This window comes from Stegastes partitus, unplaced genomic scaffold (genome assembly GCF_000690725.1).
Source record: "Stegastes partitus isolate 25-593 unplaced genomic scaffold, Stegastes_partitus-1.0.2 Scaffold0, whole genome shotgun sequence".
Taxonomy (NCBI): domain Eukaryota; kingdom Metazoa; phylum Chordata; class Actinopteri; family Pomacentridae; genus Stegastes; species Stegastes partitus.
In genome coordinates this window covers 1087563-1110261 of record NW_007577731.1, presented here as the reverse complement: position 1 = coordinate 1110261, position 22699 = coordinate 1087563, and the positions used below count along the sequence as shown (strand labels likewise).

The window sequence follows — 22699 nt, the reverse complement described above, 5'->3', positions numbered from 1 at the left end:
CGGGGCAGCGCTCTGACGGGGTGGAAGTGTCCAGAACACACAGGCAGTACTTGGCTGCTGATGCTAGTTTAGTTAGCGCTCACACTTCTGTTTCCGCCATCGGTGGCGGTGGGGGAGTGGCAGATACGCTCCACCGTTACCATCCACGTTTACTTCCATAAACACTGAGCAGGCTCGCTGCGTGTGACGTCGTCGTGTCCTCTTCTGCGCATGCGGGACACTTTTGGGTCGTATGAAGTTCACACAGCAGATCACATACAAGTCGCATTTAACTGGAAATGTGAAGGAACTCACAAAGAAATCCTCATTGAGCATCAAGTCCTGCAGTGAGACCGTAGCCAATCTGTGGGATTGTTCAGTCAGATAATACGCCGTTTTCCTGATTGGTGACATCAAATGTCATGTTGGAGTCAGAATCCAAGGCTGTTGCTATGTTAAGGCTGTTTTTATGGGTTCTGTTGGTTTTTCCTCAAAACCTGTCGGATAGCAGGTTTAGGATTGTTAAGGGTCGGATTATTGAGTCATGACTTTACACAACATCTGTTTTAAACCATCAGAATGCAGAATTATGGTCATTTAGCCGAATCAATCCTAAGTAATTGATTCCTGCGTTAACTCTCTGTTAATGCAGGTAAAGTTTCTTCTGGTCTAAAGCACGATGTGATTTTCGCATCTTGAGCTTGTCATCTATCAGTTTGATTGGAAAAAAAAACGTAAAAAGTAGAATCTGAAAATCCGAGTCATTATAAATGTAACACCCCTCATCCCCGTACTATGTGTTTTTCTCTTTGTTGCTGTTATTCACAGGGAATCCCACTGGTCGTACCGTTTGTCGTTAATCATTTCCACGACTTCAGAACACTCCCCCGCAGCGCTCACACAGCGGCCATGATACTGAGTTACACGACATGAAAGCAGCTATGGGCTGCACTGATTTATGCAGCCACAAACGCAGAGATACAACAGTTGGGTTTTTTTTTTTGTTTTTTTTTTATGTTTTCCACCAAAGGGGCAGCTCAGCCAAAAAGGACAAATGGGCTGTTACTGGGGCAACTTGAACCCGTCCTCGTGCACGTCCTTCCTCAGGACTGGTGGCTGGTTTTTCTTTTAAACTCTCTTTTCTCTCTCTGTCTTCCAAACCAACTCAGGTGGCATCATTTGAGGCAGTTTGTTTGACTTTGCACAGCTTTTTAGAGCTCTGAAAGGATTTATATAACATCAAATCAAATCAGATTTATTTATATTGCCCTTAAAAAAACCACCAAGGTGTTGGATAGGCACCAAGACGTGATGTGCCCAAAGACGCTGAAGTGAAGCTACATGAAAACACATAAAATCGTGCAAAAAAGGATAGCAGCTTGTAAGATCAATTAGGAGCATTAGGAGCAGCGAAAGCCACAAATTCATGTATGTCTTGAGGTTTTTCTTGAAGATATCGGTGCAGATTGAACATGTGATTGGAGACTGTTTCTAAAGCTCCAGAGCTGCTCCTGCTTCCTGTGCATTAGTGCTCCCTGACACCTGAACACCTGTCTACATGTGCAACACTGGTGAAATGATCAGTTTTAACGCCGCTGTCAGATAAACGCATCCACTCAGAGTTTCTGTCTTTCTGACTGCAGATGTACCGTCTGTGAGATTTTTTTCTGCAAAAGACAGAAATCTGACTTTGAAAAGTGAGGAGCACTGTTTCAGCAGCACCCGAGGAAGTGCTGTGTATTTATATCCTCATGTGACCTTACACACACGGATCCGAATCAATCCCACATGCTGAGGTTTATAGATTTTAATCTGGAAAAAGAAGAAAGAGCGCCGGCAGCGAATCGGGCCTCCGTATTGACCAGAACGGCCGAGTTTAGGCGTCGGAGTCGGTGAGTGGAGAGCAGTGCGCGACCCCGTCGGTCTGCTGCATGGCGGCCTCTCTGGTTAGACGGCCTGCAGATGCTGCAGATAACGAGATGAAGGAAGAGACAGTCGGAGATGAAAGACACGAAGCGATAACTGCCAGCCGGCTTCGTCGCTGTTGTCACCTTTCTGTGTGGGACAGATCCTCCGCGGCGCTCACCTGTCCCTCCCACTCATCATTAAACCTATGAATAGCTGTCGTCTGCTCCGTTTAATAGAGTGTGGAGTTTTCCCTGGACTCCCATATATGCATTATTAATTATCTGTTTCAGGGCCGAGAGACGGCAGAGGGAAGGGGAGCGGCGGGTATCTGGGTTGGAGCTCGCAACTGGATCCGCTCTGTTATGCAAACAATGTTTGTTGTTATATTAGGACGCGAGGAGAGTCGTGTTTTAGCGCAAACCCGTATGCATTCTCCGGGTTCTTCTCCTTCGCATCTGCAGATCGGACCGCATCGTTTACGAGGCTGTGTTTGAAGCCTTCGGCGCAGATGCTCCTGCTGCGGTTTCTTTTCCTGTAACAAGTGCATTTAATAGCTGCTCTCCTGACAAGACTTTCCCAGATATTTTCTCCTTCCTTTGAAGCTGCCTCTGAAAACGTTGGCTAATTCTCACTGCTTAGTCATTGACAATCTGTGCCAAGATGAGATCTCTTCCAATCAATCGGCCTCCCCCTCCCTCCTCTCCACAACCTGTCAGACCCGCCTTCACTTAACAAGGCAGGGGAATGATGGGATCTGCCATCTGTGTAAATTGCTCCATAATCTCATCTGACTGGCTGTTTCTGATGAAGCAGACAGAACGTGGCCCCCTTTTCGCTCTCTCTGTTTTTCCCAGACATTATTGGCTCACCTGTCAGACGGCACTACTGGCTTCGATCGCACAAAAGACATATTAGGGGAGAAAGTGGCAGCTTGAACCATGATGATTATCATCTCCGTCTATTCCGGATTGTTATCATTAGTGTACAGACATGGCTTGCATTTAGACGAGGAGTTATAAATGGGCCACGTGTGGCTGGAGCTTATTTAGCAGCATGCCATTGAATGTAGTCCAACGGCTTGTTTTTCATCTGCAGCTCAGCTCCTCGGAGTAAAAATAAAAACTAAACCCCACATCTTCAGCTGAAGGCCAAACTCTTCAAGCGTTTTCTTCACAAAGGCCATTTCTCTACAAGCCTCTGGTCCTCACATCTTTCTCCTCCATGACTTTCAATGGCGTAATTGTGATCCCCCGACCCGTTCCCCAAACCGCTGAGCCACTTTAACCCGTCTGCTGTCAGTCAGCGCCGACAAGGGTGCGTTCTGTGTCATCTTTTATATCCGAGGAATGCTTTGTCGGCACTCTCTCTCTCACAAAGATACGCTTGTTTTCCAAACGCCGCTTCTGCCGAGGAGAAAAAAAAGTGTCACGTCCAGGCTTTACAGGATACGTGACCTTTATGTGGATTGTTTGTGCTGAATTAAACTCCAGGGCCGGCAGCAGCAGCAGCATCCCTCCCGGAGGATGCAGAGCCTTCCTCACCCCCTCCAGGCGTCGTGGGTGGAGACGTGACCTTAGCGGCGTGACAACCTCCTCTCCTGCCTGCGTTTTCCTCACCTTTCTCGCTCCTCCCTTCTAGTAAAAGCACAACCGCCGTGAAAGTCATAACAATGAAAAACTCTTTGGCTCGTGTTTATGGTGCCTCGCAAAGCAGCAGCAGCAGCGGTGCCGGGTCCCGGACAGGAAATATCACGTCACTGTGAAACTTCTTATTTATTGGGACCTGCGATGTAGCCAGACGTTTTATTTTCACCACGTCACCTCGCTAGCTCGTGTTGAAACAGCGGCGCAGCCTTCCCGTGACTTCTGCTGAAATGTGGCTCTGATGCATTATTCACCATCGTTTCTAGCGTCGCCCATCAGATACGCCGCCTTTTATGGTGAATCTAGAGGACAGGAGCAATAAGAGGCGGCATTAAATAGTTCTGCACACCAAGTGGCTCCAGTCAGAGAAGTTTATTTGCTGTGACGTCTCGAGCTCCAGGCTCTTCATCAACACCATTCTGACGAGTCACAGTGACAGTTAGAGATATCTGTAACCCGACTAGTTAAAAGTGAATTACAGACATCTGCAAGTGGCATTTAGGATGCGTGACGAGGTGAAGGACGGTTTTCTTGAGGTCATTGCAGATATCTCCAACTGTATTTTCGACTAGTCACAATTATGTTGTTATTATCTTCTATAATGTTAATTCCAGAGAGTTTTTTTTTGTAAACAGAACATGAAGAAAAAGATGTTTGGGGTAGTTTAGTTTTTTAGCCATCACATAATTTGTCAAGCAGCTCCATTGTTCACGATACTCTCAGCACTGTCTGCAGCACATGTAGCAGAGCATATGGTGGTGCGGAGCCGAGCGGCGTCCTCACCATAGTTTGTTAAAAATTTTGGTGGAAAGTTAATGAGCAGAGATCGTTGTAGGTTTTCAGTTGGAGTAATTAACTCGCTTAAAATTGTCTTCAGTCCCACAAATCCTGTTTTGGTCCTGCTCTAGTTGACAATATAGTTGGTTTGTTTCTTTTGCTTTATTCATTCCGTGATTCTCAAGGCTGATTTATCAACTAGTCAAACGTTAGTTGGAATTTTACCGCCTTTATATCAAAATGAAGTAAAGCTCATCTAATTGCTCTGTCTGTCCCTGTGTTGTTAAAACCATGTTTAACGAGCTGCATTGTTTTAGTTTATTCTGTTGCATGGCACACATTCCTGAATAAAGATTAGTTTAAAAGTATTGATCACCATTTGGCCACCTGTTGAACAAGCTGCGAACACAACATTGACATGCTGACAAGTTGCCAACACACGCCCAGTTTTGCACATCCAGCAGACTTGGAGCAACATTTGCACTCGTTTGGATTTGTGTTTGTGGCCATTTGGCAAATGTCAGTCCAACAATCCCTCTTTTTGTAGCTCTGAGGAAAATATTTTAGCTGCTAGAGTTCAGACTGAAGATCAGAGGAACTTGCAGGACTTGCAGTTATTCTGACAAATATTGTAATTTGATTTGTGATTTAATTTGTTTTCCTGTCCAGCTTTTCTTCAGTATTTACTGTGTAATAGATTAAAGTCATGAGGTGGAGCTTTAATACGTGAGACACCAGCCGAGGCGTGACTGTCACACGAGGAGGACGGCATGAAGAGCTATCGACACAATAGTTTGAACGCTGGGTCTGCATAGTGCCGATCCTAAATCACAACTTGTTAATTGCACTGTTTCGCATCTCTATTTGAAATCAATTCATCGTTCAGCCCAAGACCAGGGGCTAAGTGGAAACTTTAACCCCTAACATCCATCTCTGCTCCACAGTAATCACATTTCGTTTGGCCCCTTCATCTTTCTCAGACCTGACTCTTCCTCGTCTGCCTCTTCTTCTCTCCCCCAGCTGTACTGTGGAGGTCACATCACTGAATGAGACCTTTCTTTGAGCGTCAATGTCGCGCTTGTGTGTCAAAGTCGGTGGGAAAAAGTGCCTCGGCGTTAGCAATTACCCCGTTTCAGAAAGCCAGCGTGTAGTCGGGTGTCGTATCTTTCCCTGAGACAATAGATGAAACGCTGCGTACAGCGTGAAAGTTGTGGCGTGTGAAGTTTTCCTGCGCTACAGGGTGTGTGCTTTTGTACGTCTCCATTCCCGCCTGTCATTCGGAGCTTCATTTGAAAGCTCTGAAGGCGTTCTGAGTGTACCTTCACAATCGCTTAATGAACACGCTCTCGTTTATCTGCTGCCAGCAGCACCGAGAAGCCGCACAACAGATTTTCTCTCGCAGCGTGTTTCGTACATTCCTTATCATCCCTTAAATAACAATGGTAACGCAGGTTCTGCTGTGTTCAGTCGGCGCCTGGATCTCCTTGTTCAGCCCGACTTTCTCCCTGCTTCCTCTGATAATCCTCTCCCTCTCTCTGCTAAATGGATCCAAAGGCTGAATTAGAATAATTAGAAATTCGGAAGTGCACAGTTTATCCAAACGTTGGTGAGTGCTGCAGCGGTGACATAACTGTCCCCCTGGAAACCTGGCTCTGCAAAACAGCGTCCAAGTCTGTGTGGAGGGGACGGGGAGAGACGGCACCAGCACCACCACCAGCAGCACCAGCACCAGCAGACTAACTCGATTTTTATACAGCAGCAGCCTAGATCTCCTCCCTGTCATCCTTCATTGATTTTGCAATCCAGCGGCATCCAAGCAGAACCCTACAAGCCATACACCTCAGTCTGCCGCTGATAGCCAATCTCTATTACCCACCTAGCTCAAGGCTTCGGTTCGAGGGGCTCACCCTCTCAGGGGAAGCACAGGAGAGGGAGAGGGCTCCGACCGGCGGATCGGAGCGATGATGGATTTATGAGCTGCTTGGAGAGAGGATCATCTCCTCTCCCCCACTTTTATTATCCCATCAGATCTGACGTGACGGCAATAATACATGACGGCCTGTCACATTTCGCAGATCTGCCGGCGAATATGAATGATGATTTCAAATACTTGCGTCTAATCAGCGTTAAATTGCTTCGGTAAATAGCTCCAACTACCAGCACTCCGTCTTCCTCCCCGTCTCTCGCTCTGAATGAAACGTGGAGTAATAGGCTTGTAGTTGTCACAATGTTTAAGACCTGTGTTGGCTTCACGGTTCATAATTAGCTTTTAATGCACAGAGACGGCTCGAGGGGAGGAAACTGACGGAAATGTGGAGTGAAAGGAGGCCTGCTGTGTGGCCATAGTAATTCAGGCCTTTGTTCTCTAATTAAATGACCTCAGAAGGGAGCGCTGGGCTTAAGTTTGTGAGTGTGTGTGTGGCGCCCTCTGATATGGAGGTTCGTGCCAAGTGTGTTCAGTCTCGCAATGAATAGGGCGTCTACTACAAAGCCTAAGAAGCCCTCGTCGTGCCCGCTTCGCCTCCTTGTTGCTTGTTGGAAATTTGGCACAAAGCACCATGTCTTGAACAAGTGGTTTCAGGGCCCCTTCACATAGCTCAGGACGTTGTAGTGAGGGACACGGCAGCCCCCGGCGCTTTCTCACTCCCCTACATTTTATTTTATTTTCATTTTAATTGAGAGAGTGAAGGCTGGAGCTGCACACAATCCTCCATTTATTCCACAGCAAAGTAAAAGCAAGCTCACGCCAGAGCTTCTACATTCTGCTGCTTGGCCCTGAAGGTGTCAGCAGTTCAAGACGAGCACAGCTGTAAACACATTTTCTCTCTTTCCTCTAATAGCATCTTGCCATGTAGGTTAATTTGGTTTTTTACTTTGAATGGGAAAATTTGTTTGTGGTGCACACAGTTCTTCAACCAGTGCAGTTTAAATACAGCAGCAGCAGCGTCTCTGTTCAGACACAGCATCCTCCTGACTCTGGATAATCCACAGACCTCGCTGTCAACAGTTTGCACTGGGACTGTTTTTTTTCCGACGGAAAGTAGCGGAGAGAAAAACTGTCGGCTGAGATGTCTGTCAGCACAGAAACAGGGCCGCTGGAAGGAGCTGCTGTTGAATATTTCAAATGTTATTTGTCAAAGCTGTTAGCGCTGAAAACAAATTGCATTCTGCTCCTCTGTACTGGGATGGTGGCTGGAGTCTCATGTCCTCGGCAAAAAATGGTGAAATAGTAGAAAATACACAACTGCTGGGCTTCAAGTGTTCAGTTCACTGCCATGTTAAATGCTCACCATGATCTAAAAGACAACACACATGTTAAATGATGGAGCTTTAAGGTGTTTGCGTCTCACACACATAATTACCGACAAACCCTCCACAACATCACTCGTTTTCTGAACGTGGTAGCTCCGGCTGTCAGCGTCTTGGCAGCGCGTGACTCCTCCTAACTCCCGGCTAATCCGAAAATGAGCAAAGAGGTGGAGCATGAGTGGAGCTGTGGCAAAGGTTTCTGGGCCTACTGTCCAATCACGACACCCATCTGTTACTCGCAGTGGTTAATTATGTAAAAATTTACGACCTCAGTGCAATCTGAATGGAGGAGTTTTATAAAAATTCACCTCTCATACAGTTGTCTTGAGTAGATAACTTAGCTGTACAGAGCAGAACTGTCTTTTGCACCAGTATGTAAACGTGTTTACTTCTGCTGTGAAGTTAAGCTTTTTATTTGCTTTTTTTGTGTTTGGAGGCAGCCCCTAGTGGCCATTCGAGCAACTGCAGCACTTCTGCGTTTGCACAGCAGCAAGCTTCACATCACTGTTACAAGCTGCTATGGCAACCTGGCATCAAATAGTCTGGCCTATTTACACATAAAACAGATAAGAATCCATATCAGCGTTCATGTGATCTGTGTTTTTGGCCACCTGAGGAATGCAGTCCAGTCCAGTCTCCTGCTTTCGCTGTTAAATGCTCCGATCCATGTTCACCAGCTCGACACTAACGACACTAAGTGTTGGAAAACAGCTGAAAATTACAAAGTTACGGGTTTTACAACCAAAAGAATACACTTAGAGTTGCTAAAAAGCTCCATACATAAACATTTTTTTAGTTTTTCACTATAAGAGTGACCCTTTTCATATTATCCTTACATTATGTCACATTTCTGCAAATATTTCATTACATCTTTTCGTGGGACACACTGAAGAAATGACACTTTGCTCCAATGTAAAGTAGTCTGCTGGTATGTCAGTGTACATCTACTGTCCCCTCAGAATAGCTCAACACACAGCCATTACTGTGTAAACAAAACAGAAGCGAGTACACCAATAAGTGAAAATGTCCAAATTGGGCCCAAAGTGTCAGTATTTTGTGTGGCCACCATTATTTTCCATTTTCCACTCCCTTTTGTGACATTCTGTAGCTACTGGACCCATTGGTATCAAGAAATACCGTCTAGAGCAGCTTTATTGTTCACCTCATGACCTTTTTCCAAATGAAACCAGAGCAACAGCACAGATTAAGCTGATAGACCTCATACATGGACATGAGCTGCCTCACTTTGGTAGAAAACAGTGTCTTCATGTCGGACCCCATCGCTCACACCCAGGAAATGTGTTTTCAAGGTCTATAAAACCATAAAGACACCTGGTACTGTATGTCCGACCAAAGGCACGTAATATTTATGACTTGCATTGTCACGGGTCGGACCGCGGCTCTATTTTTCGCCGCCGTCTTTCTCCGCCTGCCACTTCACTGTACTCGCTCATAAAAAATATTCCTAAAAGGACACTTGAGCCCAGGCGGTAGAGCTCCAACATAGCAACTGTTATTGCTGTTGTCATTGGCCGCTGCGTGCCTCGGACGCACTCGTGAGTGAACGTCTCCGTTACAGTTGTTGTGCGCGCCGACAGCCTTCAGCCATCGCGGCCACCTGGCACGTCTCCACGCCATCGGCCGGCGGCGTGAGGAAGTGGCTCGGCTCCGTCCGTAACCAGATCCAGCTTTGATGAGCGGAACATTAACAGCTGCTCAGGAGGGTGTAAGCGAAGGGGCAGCGAGACAGAGAGCGAGTGTGTGTGTTCGCATTCACACAGATGAAGGAGAGGGCGGAGGAAGCACAGATGACATCTTAATTGGCCTTTGGTGCCAGATGCCAGCCTGTAAAGCCTGGCCAGGCAGGTCCAGGCTGTAACTGTGTCTCAGTTGCCAGGCACGGCTTTAGGCAGCGTTTTCAGGAGCCCAGTGGCTCTGCGGAGAGCTCCCACGGGTATTAGGTGCTCCAGCGCTGTGCTGCCTCCCCTCCTCGCCCCTCTTCTCCCTCCATCCTTCCTGCGGAGCACTCTGAGGCTTTGTCAACACCTGTCAATCTGAGGCGAATTCAGATAGAGAAAAGCTCGGGGGCGACAAAGGCCGGGCCTTCTTTGTGTCGAGTCCATTCACGCTGAGGCACCGAGGTCTGGCTTTTCTGCTGCTTCATGCAGTGTTTAGGTGGTGCTGGCCCCCCTTCAAACCTCCACCCTCCTCATTTAAAGTACATCGATGTCCTGTAAACATCCAGTTAGCCGTCAAATAACTGTAGCTTCACCGTCTAGCTGCCGACCCTTCACCTCCTGCTCTCCACCTTTTCCACTCCCCTTATGCGATACTTTTCTCAGAGGAAGCAGGAACTGAGCCGGATGAATCATTTCACACCATCTCGAATCCGTCTGCAGCACACAAAGTCATCCTGGGCCATATGAAAGTATATTTATTTGATCTAAAACAGGAACACGGTTGAATAAGGAGACTGAAAGTAAAGGTAGGGGACGGATATTAAAAATTGAATCTGATTAGTGAACAAGAGAAGTGGTACCGGCAGCGTGAAATAGGCTGCTCACAAAATGATTAACTAATATTCCTGTTTGACATTATTCTTGATCCTTGGTGTGAAGCGGGAAAAGAGTTTTAGCTATCTGCACTCTGACAGAGGCTGTGTTCAAATGAAATGAAAATCCATTTTTAATGAAGTTACAGTTTAGTCTGGTATGGAGACGAGGACGGGAGGGACGGCGGCGTTTTAAGGTGGAAATGGATCGCAGTTAAATTTAGGTTGAACTTCGTGGCGTTTACGTCGAGTACAGCGATGAAGCTGAGTGTTTGATCGTCGTTATGAGACATGTTCGACATCTACAAGTAAAAAAAAAAAAACAAAGCTGCAGAGATGCAGAAACGATCTTGTATTTTTTCTGTCTGCAGCACTTTAATAATCTTGACCTTTTCAGTTTCTCTGCTGCCTGTGGAGGTCAAAGTTTGGGTTCACCTCGACAGCAGCCACACCTGGTGCTGCTCTGCTGGTCTAATCAGTAACTCACTGAAGGACGTCTTCTGCTCATTTTCCCACACAGCTGCTGACTTTATTTTTTATTTAAATAAACACCGAATCACCTGTTCGACCTCTTTCTAATCTCCGTCCAGAACGAGCCATCGCCAGACATGAGGTACGAGAGATCGAGCAGCGGCACACGCAGGACGGCCTGAGGGACCGGGACTCAGCGGCGGCGGCAGCAGTGTCCGACGGCGAAGACGACGTGGTCATCATCTACAACCGCGTGCCCAAGACGGCCAGCACCTCCTTCACCAACATCGCCTACGACCTGTGTGGGAAGAACCACTACCACGTGCTGCACATCAACACCACCAAGAACAACCCGGTCATGTCCCTACAGGACCAGGTCAGAGCGGCGGTCATGCTGCACTTCTTATTTTGCTTAATGTTCCTGTGGGTACTAAGCAGAGCATCACTTCGGTTTGTTCAGGTGCGGTTCGTAAAGAATGTCACTGAATGGAGGGAAATGAAGCCGGCTTTCTACCACGGACACGTCTCCTTCCTGGACTTCACCAAGTAAAGACATACACATTTCACATAAGATGGCAGCTCTGTAAAGACGAGTTAACTCAGCCTGCTGTGGCGTTGATCACTTGACTCCCCCTTGTGGCCATTTAAAGTTCCTGACTTTCCAGGTTGTGTTGTCATGAAAGTAAAACTGCACAGAAAGTGAATTATTGAACTTTAAATCTGTTTTACTTGTCTCGCTTTAAATTCAGTTTCAAATCGTTTGATTCGATTCCTGCCCGGTTCTCTGACTCCAGTAACTCTCCTCAGGTTTGGCGTGAAGAGGAAGCCCATCTACATTAATGTGATCAGGGACCCCATTGAGAGGCTGGTCTCCTATTATTACTTCCTGCGTTTCGGGGACGACTACAGGCCCGGCTTGAGACGCAGGAAACAGGGAGACAAGAAGGTAAAAATAAAAAAAAAACCCACAGATAATCTCATTTGTTTGTTTAAATGTGTGCTACGTAGGAATAGGTGCTTTTATTTAACACCAAACTCTGCCCCCTCCCCTGAGGCTCGACGCCACACAAGCCAGTGTAGCACCCGGCAGCGACTCCAGACCAGCGTACCTGAATACAAGCCGATTATAGCGAGTAACTCAGAGGCTTGCAGGCCTTAACTTTGCCAGCAAGAGAGTGCAGGTAGAAATCTTCAGCCTGAGAGTGTGTGTGTGCGCAAACACTTGTAGTTACACATATATGAATTTACAAAAGTACCTCTAGGACTGGGCTGCAGGTGTCTTGGTGGTTAGCACCGCCGCCTCACAGCTAGAATGTCGTCGGTTGGCATCCCAGTGAGGACACCCGGGATCTTTCTGCGTGGAGTCTCCATGTTCTCCCCATGCAGCGTGGGTTCTCTCCGGGTTCTCCGGCTTCCTCCCACAGTCAGGAAACATGTTGAGGTTAATTGGTGATTGTAGATTGTCTGTAGGTGTGAATGTGAGTGTGCTTGGTTGTCTGTCTCTAAGTGTAGCCCTGTGATAGACTGGTTACCTGTCCAGGTGAACCTGCCTTCACCCTGAGTCAGCTGGGATAGACTCCAGCCCCCCATGACCCTAGTGAGGGTTAAGGTGTAGAGATGATGGATGGAAGTTGTTTTTATTGGTTGACAGTAGGACCAGGTGTGCACGTATACACCTTTCTACCTGCGAGTCGTTTAAATGGATCATACTTTAAACAGGTTGGCTTCCTGTTGCTCTTCCTCTCCAAAACCCAGATTCACTCTTGTTTTGGAACCAGCTTCGCCTGCTTGGGGTTTCGCATCTTATATTTGCATTTGTTCATTTATTTTTTTATACTGTGCTGGATGCTGCCTTTTTACACAATCCCAACCTCACCTGTGAAAAGAAATGTCCTGGAAACAGCAAAATTGCTGAGGAAAAAACAGGCAGAGCGGAAGGATTTCTGCAGATTAACACACCGCCACACGCTTCCACCGGGACTCGAGTGATGGTTAAGAAGGAATACTGTTGTGTGAGTCTATGAACTGTGTTTTAGGTCAAACTTTAAAAGTTAGCTTCAGGGTTTTCAACTATGTGAACATTCAGACTGTAATTGAAATGCTAATGTTTCTGTTCATGCTGGCTTTTAAATGCTCTTAACTCGCTTTTAAAGAACAGAATGAATCTACAGTCCTTGTTCTGTGCAAAAATCGATCCAACACTGTAAGTTAATCTGAGGTTTAAAGAGTCAAATCAACACCAAGATGCTGCATTTTTACAACCAAACTCGCTCTTTGTGTTTGTTAAACGGTGCTGATCAGCTAAAGTTGAGCAACAACAACACAAAGAGGACATTTCCCAGTAAATTTAGGAAGAGATCCAACGTTATTGGACTAACTCAGACTTCTGAAGCCTCACTGTAGTTTCAGATCAAGTTTTTTTTCCAACATTTTTGCACAGAATGGGAACTCTGGATCTCATTCCCGTCTTGTCTGATAAGTTCCACTCTTCAAACAGGGAACGTATCGAGACAGACTTAAACCCCTGATCTGCTTCCTTGGTGACCGCCGTGTTTGTGCGTTTCAGACATTCGATGAATGTGTGTCAGCTGGCGGCTCCGACTGCGCGCCGGAGAAGCTGTGGCTCCAGATTCCCTTTTTCTGCGGTCACTACTCTGAATGTTGGTAAGTTCTTCAGACACCTGCCGCTGCACCACGTTCACACCACGCTGGGTTTGAAATTATCCCCCATATGTCTCACAAATATCTGCGTGTACGGCATATGTCCGTCTTTCTTTCCTCCTTTTTAGAGTGTTTACAGAAGAAGTGTGGTGATATTCCGACTGAGGCGACGGTGAATTGATCCTGCTGACAGCTTAGATTGTGCAGCCAAGGCCTGATGTACTGTAGCGTATTCTATTGAGTTCTGTTTTTGTCCAAAAAGCTAAAGCAGATCAATAAACCAAACTGTTGCACTTAGTGACATTTTGCATACACCTTTCTGGTGCATCTACTTCTCAGTAGTGCACTAAATGTACAAACCTCCAATGAATGTTTCAGCAATATTTGCCAAGAACCACAGAGCCCAGCAGCTTCAGACTGAAGTTTGATTTCTGTGGCATGTTTTAAGGCAAACATGTTGATTATGAATGAGCTCGCTCTGGGTTTTAGTGCAATAGTTGGTTTAGAAAAATTGTTTGGAGACGGACTAACTCGCTGCTGTTTATTTGTTTTTGCTGGATTTGTCGGTGAAAACAAAAACCAACAGCCTTATTGTTTCCTTTGCTCAGGCGGTTCAAACAGCTCAGGAGGCTGCATCAGTTCTGTTCCTACATTAAGCTTCATCGTCCTCTTCTCCTCTGATCGCTCTCTCAGCCTTGATCCGTTCTCTCTGCATCGTGATCTTTATCAATCTCTCTCTGCCCTCACTCATCCCTCTCAACCTCCTTAATCTCTCCTCCACTTCCTCCTTCCATCTTTTAACCACCGACCCTCCTCGAGCGGTTTACCGACTGAAGGTCTAGGATTTAGCTCGCCGTAGCGCACCAGCGCTATATTAAAGTAATGGAAAGCCCCCTCGGAAGCATTAAATAAATACTGAAGACAAAACGGTGAAGCTGCCGTCAGTCCGGCGTCGCTCTGTTGAACAAGGCCTTGCCAGAAACTTACTTTATGGGTTTAAACAATCTGCTTCCTCCTTTATTAGTCAGTTTCCTAAAGCATGACAACACCTCCACGTTGTTTCTGTCTCGTCCCTTCCTGTCTCGTCCTCTCCGTCCTCTCCCGTCTCCCCTAATCGTTCATCCCGTCTCTGTCTTTGTACCTTCCAGCTCTTCTCCTCCATGTCAGATCTAACACCCTTCTTTTCCTCCATTTTGTGCATCGTGAGCATTCTCCATCCAGCACCACAGCTAAGGCAGAATAAAGTGAAAAGTGTTTTAAAAAGAGTAAACCCGTGATCTCTGTGCAGGAACGTGGGCAGCCAGTGGGCTCTGGAGCAGGCCAAGTACAACCTGGTGAACGAGTACATGCTGGTCGGAGTAACAGAGGAGCTGGAAGACTTCGTCATGATGCTGGAGGCCGCGCTGCCGCGATTCTTCAAAGGAGCCACTGAGCTGTACAAAACAGGTGCAGTTCCTGCCGAACGCTTGGAAACGCTCCGGCGTCTCCCCGCATGCTGCAGCTTCTCCCGCCGAGATTATAATAAACCGTTTAATGGCTCACACACACGCTGCAACGCTAAAGAGAAAACAGTGTGTGTGCTGTGGTTGCATATTAGCGGTTTGAACGGCTCCTCAGAGAACCGAACGGTGATCAATACGCACTCGGGCCTCTCGTGTGCTTACAGATTAGTTGCAGCGACTGCAGCCAGAGTGATTAATGAGGGGAATAAACCTGACGACGTTATGAGTCGACACGATGCTTGTCAGTTTTAGCACTCAAGTTAATCAGGTGTTTATTTGATAAATTATAAAAAAATACATTCAAGCATGTCTTTGTATTCTGATCTTTGTTTCGTTGGGGTGAGGAAGTGGGTTTTTCCGGCCTGCGATCTCAGCTGAAGAATCACTGGTAGACCAATTATGCGTAGCGCCATCTGTTTGCCTGTTTTCTTTTGGCGACGATGAGACTCCGAGTGGTTCCTACACCCAGCCGAGAGTCTGGCAAAGGCTGTCCTGTAAAACGACTTGTCATTTTTAGACTTTGTTTTTTGCACAGAGTAAACAAACGTGATGTAACTGAACCGACCTGGGAGCTGTCGGTAGGTGGGTTTTGTTGGTACCTGTTAAAGCCAGTGTTTGTGCTAAGCTAGGCAAACCATCGTGTGGCTGGAGCTTTTTATTTACCAGGTTGGTGTGAGTTTGGGATAGATTCTTTTCACCTAACTGAACAATAAAGTCTGTTTAGCTGGGTGTTAATTAATCTGTAATTCTTAAAAATCTGACTTGCTGATTCTGTAGCCGTAGCCCGTATTATGCCAAAGTCGACGCCAAAAGGAGCTTTTCTCTCCCACACAGCTCCTTACCTGCCTAAAGCGACTTGGTGGAGGTCCAGGCTTTTCTTGCGTTCCTTACTAATGTCACTGTTTAACACATTTCCATAATGCTGGCATAGCCACTACTCTGCCCTCCCAACAAAGGATGATCGGCGACATTGCAGCCCCCCATTACTACCTCACTATAGCTGCTCCTGCTAAGGGCTGCATCCCCTTACTAATAGATCTGCAATTACAGTGGCTGTGTCCCAAATCATCCGCTCACTCCCTACTCACAATCCAGGCACCACTATACAGTGAACTATGCATGTAGGGAGCACCTCTGCAGTTACTGAAGCTGTTAATTACATCGCTCACTAGCTGCAGTTTGTGGTGTAGCAGCGTAGCGCAAACACATCAAATTCACTGTTTATTGCAGAGCTAAGAAACAGATAAGATCAAATTTTACCAAACATAAACTGGAAATTACAGTCGTGACTCGTTAATCCGACACTAAATGTAAAACCTTCTTTTATGTCGGATAGCAAGGCTGTCGGATTGTCAAGACGGAGGTCCAGATACAAGGAGGGCTTGATGCTGGAAGGCTCATTAGTTGTTAATTATTGTTCATAGTTGTTATAATAACTAGTGTGTTGTTAGAACACTACGCATCGCTGGATTTCAGCCTAACTGACCGGTGCGATTGTGCTCCTATGTGACCTGTATCTGGTCTTTTCATGACAGTCTGAACAACACAGATCCAATTAATGATGAATATCAGAATAATACTGCAATGGACTGGCGACCTGTCCAGGGTGTCCCCTGCCTTCGCCCTAAGTCGGCTGGGATAGGCTCCAGCCCCCCCGCAACCCTCGTGAGGATTAAGCGGTGTATAGATAATGGATCAGAATATTCGGTGTGGTCGTGGGACACTTCCACCTCGGGGCAGCGCTCTGACGGGGTGGAAGTGTCCAGAACACACAGGCAGTACTTGGCTGTTGATGCTAGTTTAGTTAGCGCTCACACTTCTGTTTCCACCATCGGTGGCGGCGGGGGAGTGGCAGATACGCTCCACCGTTACCATCCACGTTTACTTCCGTAAACACTGAGCAGGCTCGCTGCGTGTGATGTCGTCGTGTCCTCTTCTGCGCATGCGGGACACTTTTGGGTCGTATGAAGTTCACACAGCAGATCACATACAAGTCGCATTTAACTGGAAATGTGAAGGAACTCACAAAGAAATCCTCATTGAGCATCAAGTCCTGCAGTGTGAACGTAGCCAATCTTTGGGATTGTTCAGTCAGATAATACGCCATTATCCTGATTGGTGACATCAAATGTCATGTCGGAGTCAGAATCCAAGGCTGTCGCTATGTTAAGGCTGTTTTTATGGGTTCTGTTGGTTTTTCCTAAAAAAATGAAAAAATAAAAACACTCCTGCTGCATAGAATATAAATGGCGCCTACATTAGCATTAGACACACAAGGCCACATTTATATATACATACTGAAACACTGAGTCTAATGCTTTCATCCTCTTCTTTCACTACAGGCAAGAAATCCCACCTAAGGAAGACCAGCGAGAAGAAGCCGCCCACTAAGGAGTCCATCGCCAAGCTGCAGCAGTCGGCCATCTGGAAGATGGAGAACGAGTTCTATGAGTTTGCACTGGAGCAGTTCCAGTTCGTCAGGGCGCACGCTGTCAGGGAAAAGGACGGCGAACTCTACCTGCTGGCACAGAACTTCTTCTACGAAAAAATCTACCCCAAAAACTAACGGGACCGTCGCGTCTGCAGAAGAGTTTTGGAGACGGACGGAACGCTTTGCACACGCTCAGTTGTGCAGTCTGAGACGGAAGAGAAGGGAAGCAGGAGTGACCTACTGCTGACCGTGTGCCTCGTTTGTACTGAGAACATAATGCGAAACTGTCCGGCTCGGACGCAGCAGTCGGACCGGTGACAGTTGTTATTCATGTCGGCGGCGGCCAGCTGGACGGGGAGCTGGACGGCCGGCTGCGCTCCCAGCAGCTCCTCCGCTCCTCCGCTCCCTTTCACTTCCACGCCAAAGGTCAACCAGGCCGACAGCTCCCGCCGGCTCGTGTCCGAAGACGACCCCGCCAACGGTCGGTCGGACCTGGACTCGGCTTCACCGGTCTCCTGTCCAAACAAAGCGTTTTCTTTGGCTCCGTACTGTTTGGTTGTGTTTGGTTGTGTTTTATCTCTTTACTCTGGTCGTCGTTTGTATGTAAAGACATTTTTCACGGTGAAACGACATCCTCATGCCTCACCGCCACCACTACTAACTTAAAGAGACTTTAACTGTAAGAACCCAGCTACTTTGCTGTATTATTGGACTCGAATGAGAATATTTGAGGTTTTTATGAAATAAAACTCCTGTGAATATGGACTGTTGACTGGGGCAGGTGCACATGTTTTCTACTGTACTTGTGACTCTTGTAGATGTACAGCTTTGCCTGGAGGCTTTTTGAGGGAAGCTTTTACACGTGATATATTATTGAAGAAGGTGAAGATGCTGCTTCTGTAAATATTTACTACTTTTTTCAATCCATTTCATTTCCAGGCAGACTAGATAGCTGTTAGTCTGGACATCTTAGCGGTTTATACATTTCTTTCAGCTCTTTTATTTCTCGTCTTTCTACTTCAGATCCGTCTGAACTCGAGCGCCCGCTAATATTTCACTCTGCCGTTTACAAGGAACAGTCAGATGTTTGGGAGAATGTTTATTTGCTCTCTTGCTGACGGTTTGTTGGGAAGATCGATGCCACTTTCGCTCCAGTCTGTAAATGTGAAGCTCCGGCAGGGAGATGTTTAGCTCGGCTGAGCAGAGAGCCTGAAAACAAGACGACACCTGATCCGTCTGTAAAATCCCAAACTTCTTGTTTTCACCTCCTGTTCTTGTAAATGTAAAATGCTTACAGTGTCAGTGTGATCTCATAGGTTTGAACTCGTGTGAGATCACAATCATCACGTGGCAGCAACAGGGGGGACTTTTTGCTCCACATACAGGCAGCTAAAGGTCCAATAAGGACCCCAAAAAAACAGCCACTGTTTATCCGATCCGCCTCAAATCTGTCACAGCATTTCCTCGGGTCCCCAGTAGTCCACCTGCCAAGTCTGAAGTGAATCGAATGAACGGATCCCACACTTTCATTCGTTAGTGCTACATTTTGTTTTAAATATTTTTATGCTAAGCTAAGCTAACCAGCTGCAGTGCCACATTTCACAGACTGATGAGAAACTGGGGTCATTTTCTTGGGTTTATTTTGGTTCTGACGGCCTCCTGTTGACCACATAAAGCTTTCTGTGTCCACTTGACGAATCACTAACAAGGCAAAGGACAAAACGTTGCTCCCGTCTACTAATTTGTCTCCGTCGCACCCAGAAGGCGAACCATTGTGAAGGCAGAAAAACCCCCGCTTCACCTGAACGAGCTGCACAGAGTCAGTATTTCCGGTTTGTTGTGTGCCTTCTCTACAGCTCTCCTTGTGTTGCAGCTTTGTCCGATGGAACCTAAACATGGCTGTGATGTCTGTTTTCATCTTTTGACTGAAAAACAATATACAGAAGATTTAAAAAAAATGCATGTGTGAGTTTTTTTTTTTCTCTCAGTTTAGTACAAACGTTTGTGCATCATCATCATCATCATCATGCAGGTCCAGCAGAGCAGAGATCGGAGGCAGATGAAGCTGCTGCTCTGTTTTATTTCAGGTCTGGTGTCCTGCAGAGGGAGATAAAGAGCTGCCGGGTCTGCTGCTCCAACCCCTGACAGTGTTTATCATCTTAACACCATACAGATTTATTAAACTGATTGTAGAAAGATAAATTCTTCTTCCAGAACATACACCTTCAGCATCTTCTCCCCTGCAGCTGAGCATCACAAACGGAGGCACTAAAATAGCAGCGTGGTTATGTGAGAGGACTCGCCAGAGGCCAGCGAAAGTTTATACGAGCCAGTGTTGCTGCTCTCTGATAATCCCTGGACAGGCATCAGCTATTACACTCATCCCCAGTAATCTCACATCGTTCTCCAGTTACAGCTTCCTGGTTCTGACCCCGTGACCCAGATAAACGTGGACGGCGTCTCCCCGCCTTCAGTACAGGCCGCTTTACAATACAAAGTTCAGGACTGTGTGCTTTTAATTGGGCCATAAGAGTAAAATCTGAGAAATTAAACATCTAATAACATTTGATGAGTAGGTTTTAAATCTTTACAGGATCATTTACGTGATATGTGGCTCCTGTTTTAGTTTTAAAACCTGTGAGGCTGCTGCTGCTTCTCACCTGTAGTGTCTGAATGTTGGATGACATCAACCACCAACACTCAGCACAACTTACATCCACATGAGTGAAATCTTTTTAAAATTCGTTTACGGGGGGGAGAAATAGTGTCCTGTAAACAATTCAATTGGGAATTTTTTGTTGGTAAATTAAACTAAATTCCACTCAGTTTTCATCCAGTAAAATACAGACGCTCCCAGGATGTCTCATGGTGACGTTTGGAGTGTAAACACACCTCTTCAGAGGAAGAAACACGCTGCCTGCATTTACAGCATCGGTTAAGAGTTTGGACACACCTTCTCATTCAGTGGTTTTAATTTCTTTTAATTATTTTCTACATTGCAGATTAATACTGAAGACATCAAAACTATGAAAGAACACATATGGAATTATGTAGTAAACAAAAAAAGTGTGAAACAAACCAGAATATGTTTTATATTTTAGATTCTTGAAAGTAGTCTGACGACAGCTTTATGAAGCTTCATGAGGTCGTCTCCTGGATGGTTTTCCAACAGTCTTGAAGGACTTCCCAGAGGTGCCGAGCACTTGTTGATTGCTTTCTTTCCTTCACTCTGCGATCCAACTCATCTCAAACCATCTCAATTGGGTGACCGTGGAGGCCTGGTGATCTGACAAAGTGTATAACACGTCACCTGATGGATCTCCATCCATCCATCCATCCATCCATTATCTATACACCGCTTAATCCTCATTAGGGTCCCGGGGGGGCTGGAGTCTATCCCAGCTGACTCAGGGTGAAGGCAGGTTCACCTGGACAGGTAACCAGTCTATCACAGGGCTACACTTAGAGACAGACAACCAAGCACACTCACATTCACACCTACGGACGATTTACACACCAATTGACCTCAGCATGTTTCTGGACTGTGGGAGGAAGCCGGAGAACCCGGAGAGAACCCACGCTGCACGGGGAGAACATGGAGACTCCACGCAGAAAGATCCTGGGTGTCCTCACCGGGACGCCAACCGGCGACCTTCTAGCTGTGAGGCGACGATATTAACCACCGAGACACCTTGCGGCTCTACATTGAACCTTGGCAGTAAACGCTGCAGATATTGCAAACAGGCCACCGATCCACATCTGAAAGACTAAACAGTCAGCTGCTGTCTGGAGCACCTGTTCTCTGAAGAACGTCACCGTGGAGACACAAAGAAAGAGCAGAGATTTAAACAGGAACACACAATTCATAAGTCTACCCAACAAGGCCTCTGTCATTTTTATTGTGTGGACAATGCTCAGGCCAACGAAACTGGCGTCGTCATCCCCACCAATAAATATCTGAGAGGCGGAGAAAGGCCGGCCGGTGAGACGTATGGCCTGCATCCCTGCAGCTTATGTAACGCTGCAGTAAGTCTTCTGGCTGAGGTGTGACATGTCATGCACTGACCCGGAGGAGAAGGGCCGAGTGTTTGGCCTGCAGTTTCTTCCTCGCAGCTCCTCCTCATCGATCTGACCTGTCGACTCAAAAGTAAACTCTGAGTCTTCTTTCTAACGCCGGCTCGTGTTTGCTCTGCAGCTCTGGTTGTCGGCCAGTTTGTACAGCGGTTCTTATGATTTATCCTCCCCGATAGATTGATGATCAGTGTGGACGTTTTCTCACAAGTAGCTACACACAAGTACAGTTTTGAGGTACTTTTACTCCACTACATGTATTGATCAGCTTTTAAAATGGGGTGCATTGTTAGAAAGTGAACAACTGTAACTAAAGTGAGTAGAAGTTCGTGGCTATGAGTCTAAAAACAGCTGTAAAATGTCTTTATCAACTTTAGGAGAGCAACCCTGGTGATCTTAGGCTTGCAGAAACCTCAGAAAGTCTTCATTAGGAACTTGGAGCACTGAGTTGGAAAGATGTGGGCCTTCAGCAGTAAAGAGATGTGGTCTGCAAGATGGGAAATGTAGGATCAACTGTTTTTAGAGTTTGACTCACATTTGGGACTGAACACCCTGCTGCTTTGAGTGTGACTTGTCGTTTTACAGCTTATCTCTCACAAAACCTTTAAACTTGACACAAGTGCAGTTCTTGATTGCAATGGTGGAACGTAACTAAGTACAGTTACTCAAATACTGCGCTAAAGTACGCTATTATATTGAAGTACTTGTTACTCACATGAACTTTCAGAGGGATATTTTGGTCTTTCTACTCAACTGCTTTAATTTAACGGCTTTTGTTTAAGATTAAGATCATAAAACAGGATTTTAAAATACAACACGTAGTTAAAGATTGAACCAGTGGCTTCCTAACTTCTGTCAGCGGTGAAAATCTCCACCAAATGTCTGAACCTCTCACATTGTTCCATATAAATAAGATCTGATATCTCACCAGAAGTCAAAGAGCAGAGAAAAAGTTCCAAATGGACAGTTTGTGTATCAGAACTTTTTTCTTTCTTCTCCCATCAAACAACTGATGACCACTCAGATTTATCCGCTGTCCCTGGAGATGAAACTGTATGTAAAAAAATAAATAAAAGCTTTGTATTTAAATATTATGTATAATATTTAAATGATTGAAACTGGTCATTCTGAGTAATGAGAGCTTTTTCTTAAATATTTTTGGTTAAAATCTGAGCAGCTTACTTGAAGTAAAAATGATGATTGCAGGAGGTTTGCCGTCGGTTTTTTCTGTTTCTTTTAAAACTCATTATCCCATTTTTTTGAAATAGTTGTTAGGTTTTGTTTATTTATTTCTTTAAACTTATTTATTTGTTGTAATATGTCTTGAAAAAAAATCAATACAAACTTGGCAGCAAACAAACTAACAAAATTAAAATCGTATATCATATATAAAGGC

The 22699-nt window shown here is 45.9% G+C and overlaps 1 protein-coding gene across 1 annotated transcript in view; it reads left to right on the top strand.

Annotated features, from left to right (window-relative positions):
• Positions 1–19190, top strand: part of hs2st1a (heparan sulfate 2-O-sulfotransferase 1a) — a 29577-nt gene extending 10387 nt beyond the window's left edge. Inside the window, exons 3-8 of the mRNA XM_008280281.1 lie at positions 10758–11014; positions 11099–11184; positions 11446–11584; positions 13205–13302; positions 14588–14745; positions 17144–19190. Of these exons, the coding sequence (XP_008278503.1) occupies positions 10758–11014; positions 11099–11184; positions 11446–11584; positions 13205–13302; positions 14588–14745; positions 17144–17367 (962 nt within the window). The 3' untranslated portion in view covers positions 17368–19190. The remainder of the gene's footprint in view (positions 1–10757; positions 11015–11098; positions 11185–11445; positions 11585–13204; positions 13303–14587; positions 14746–17143) is intronic.
• Positions 19191–22699: the final 3509 nt, after the last annotated feature.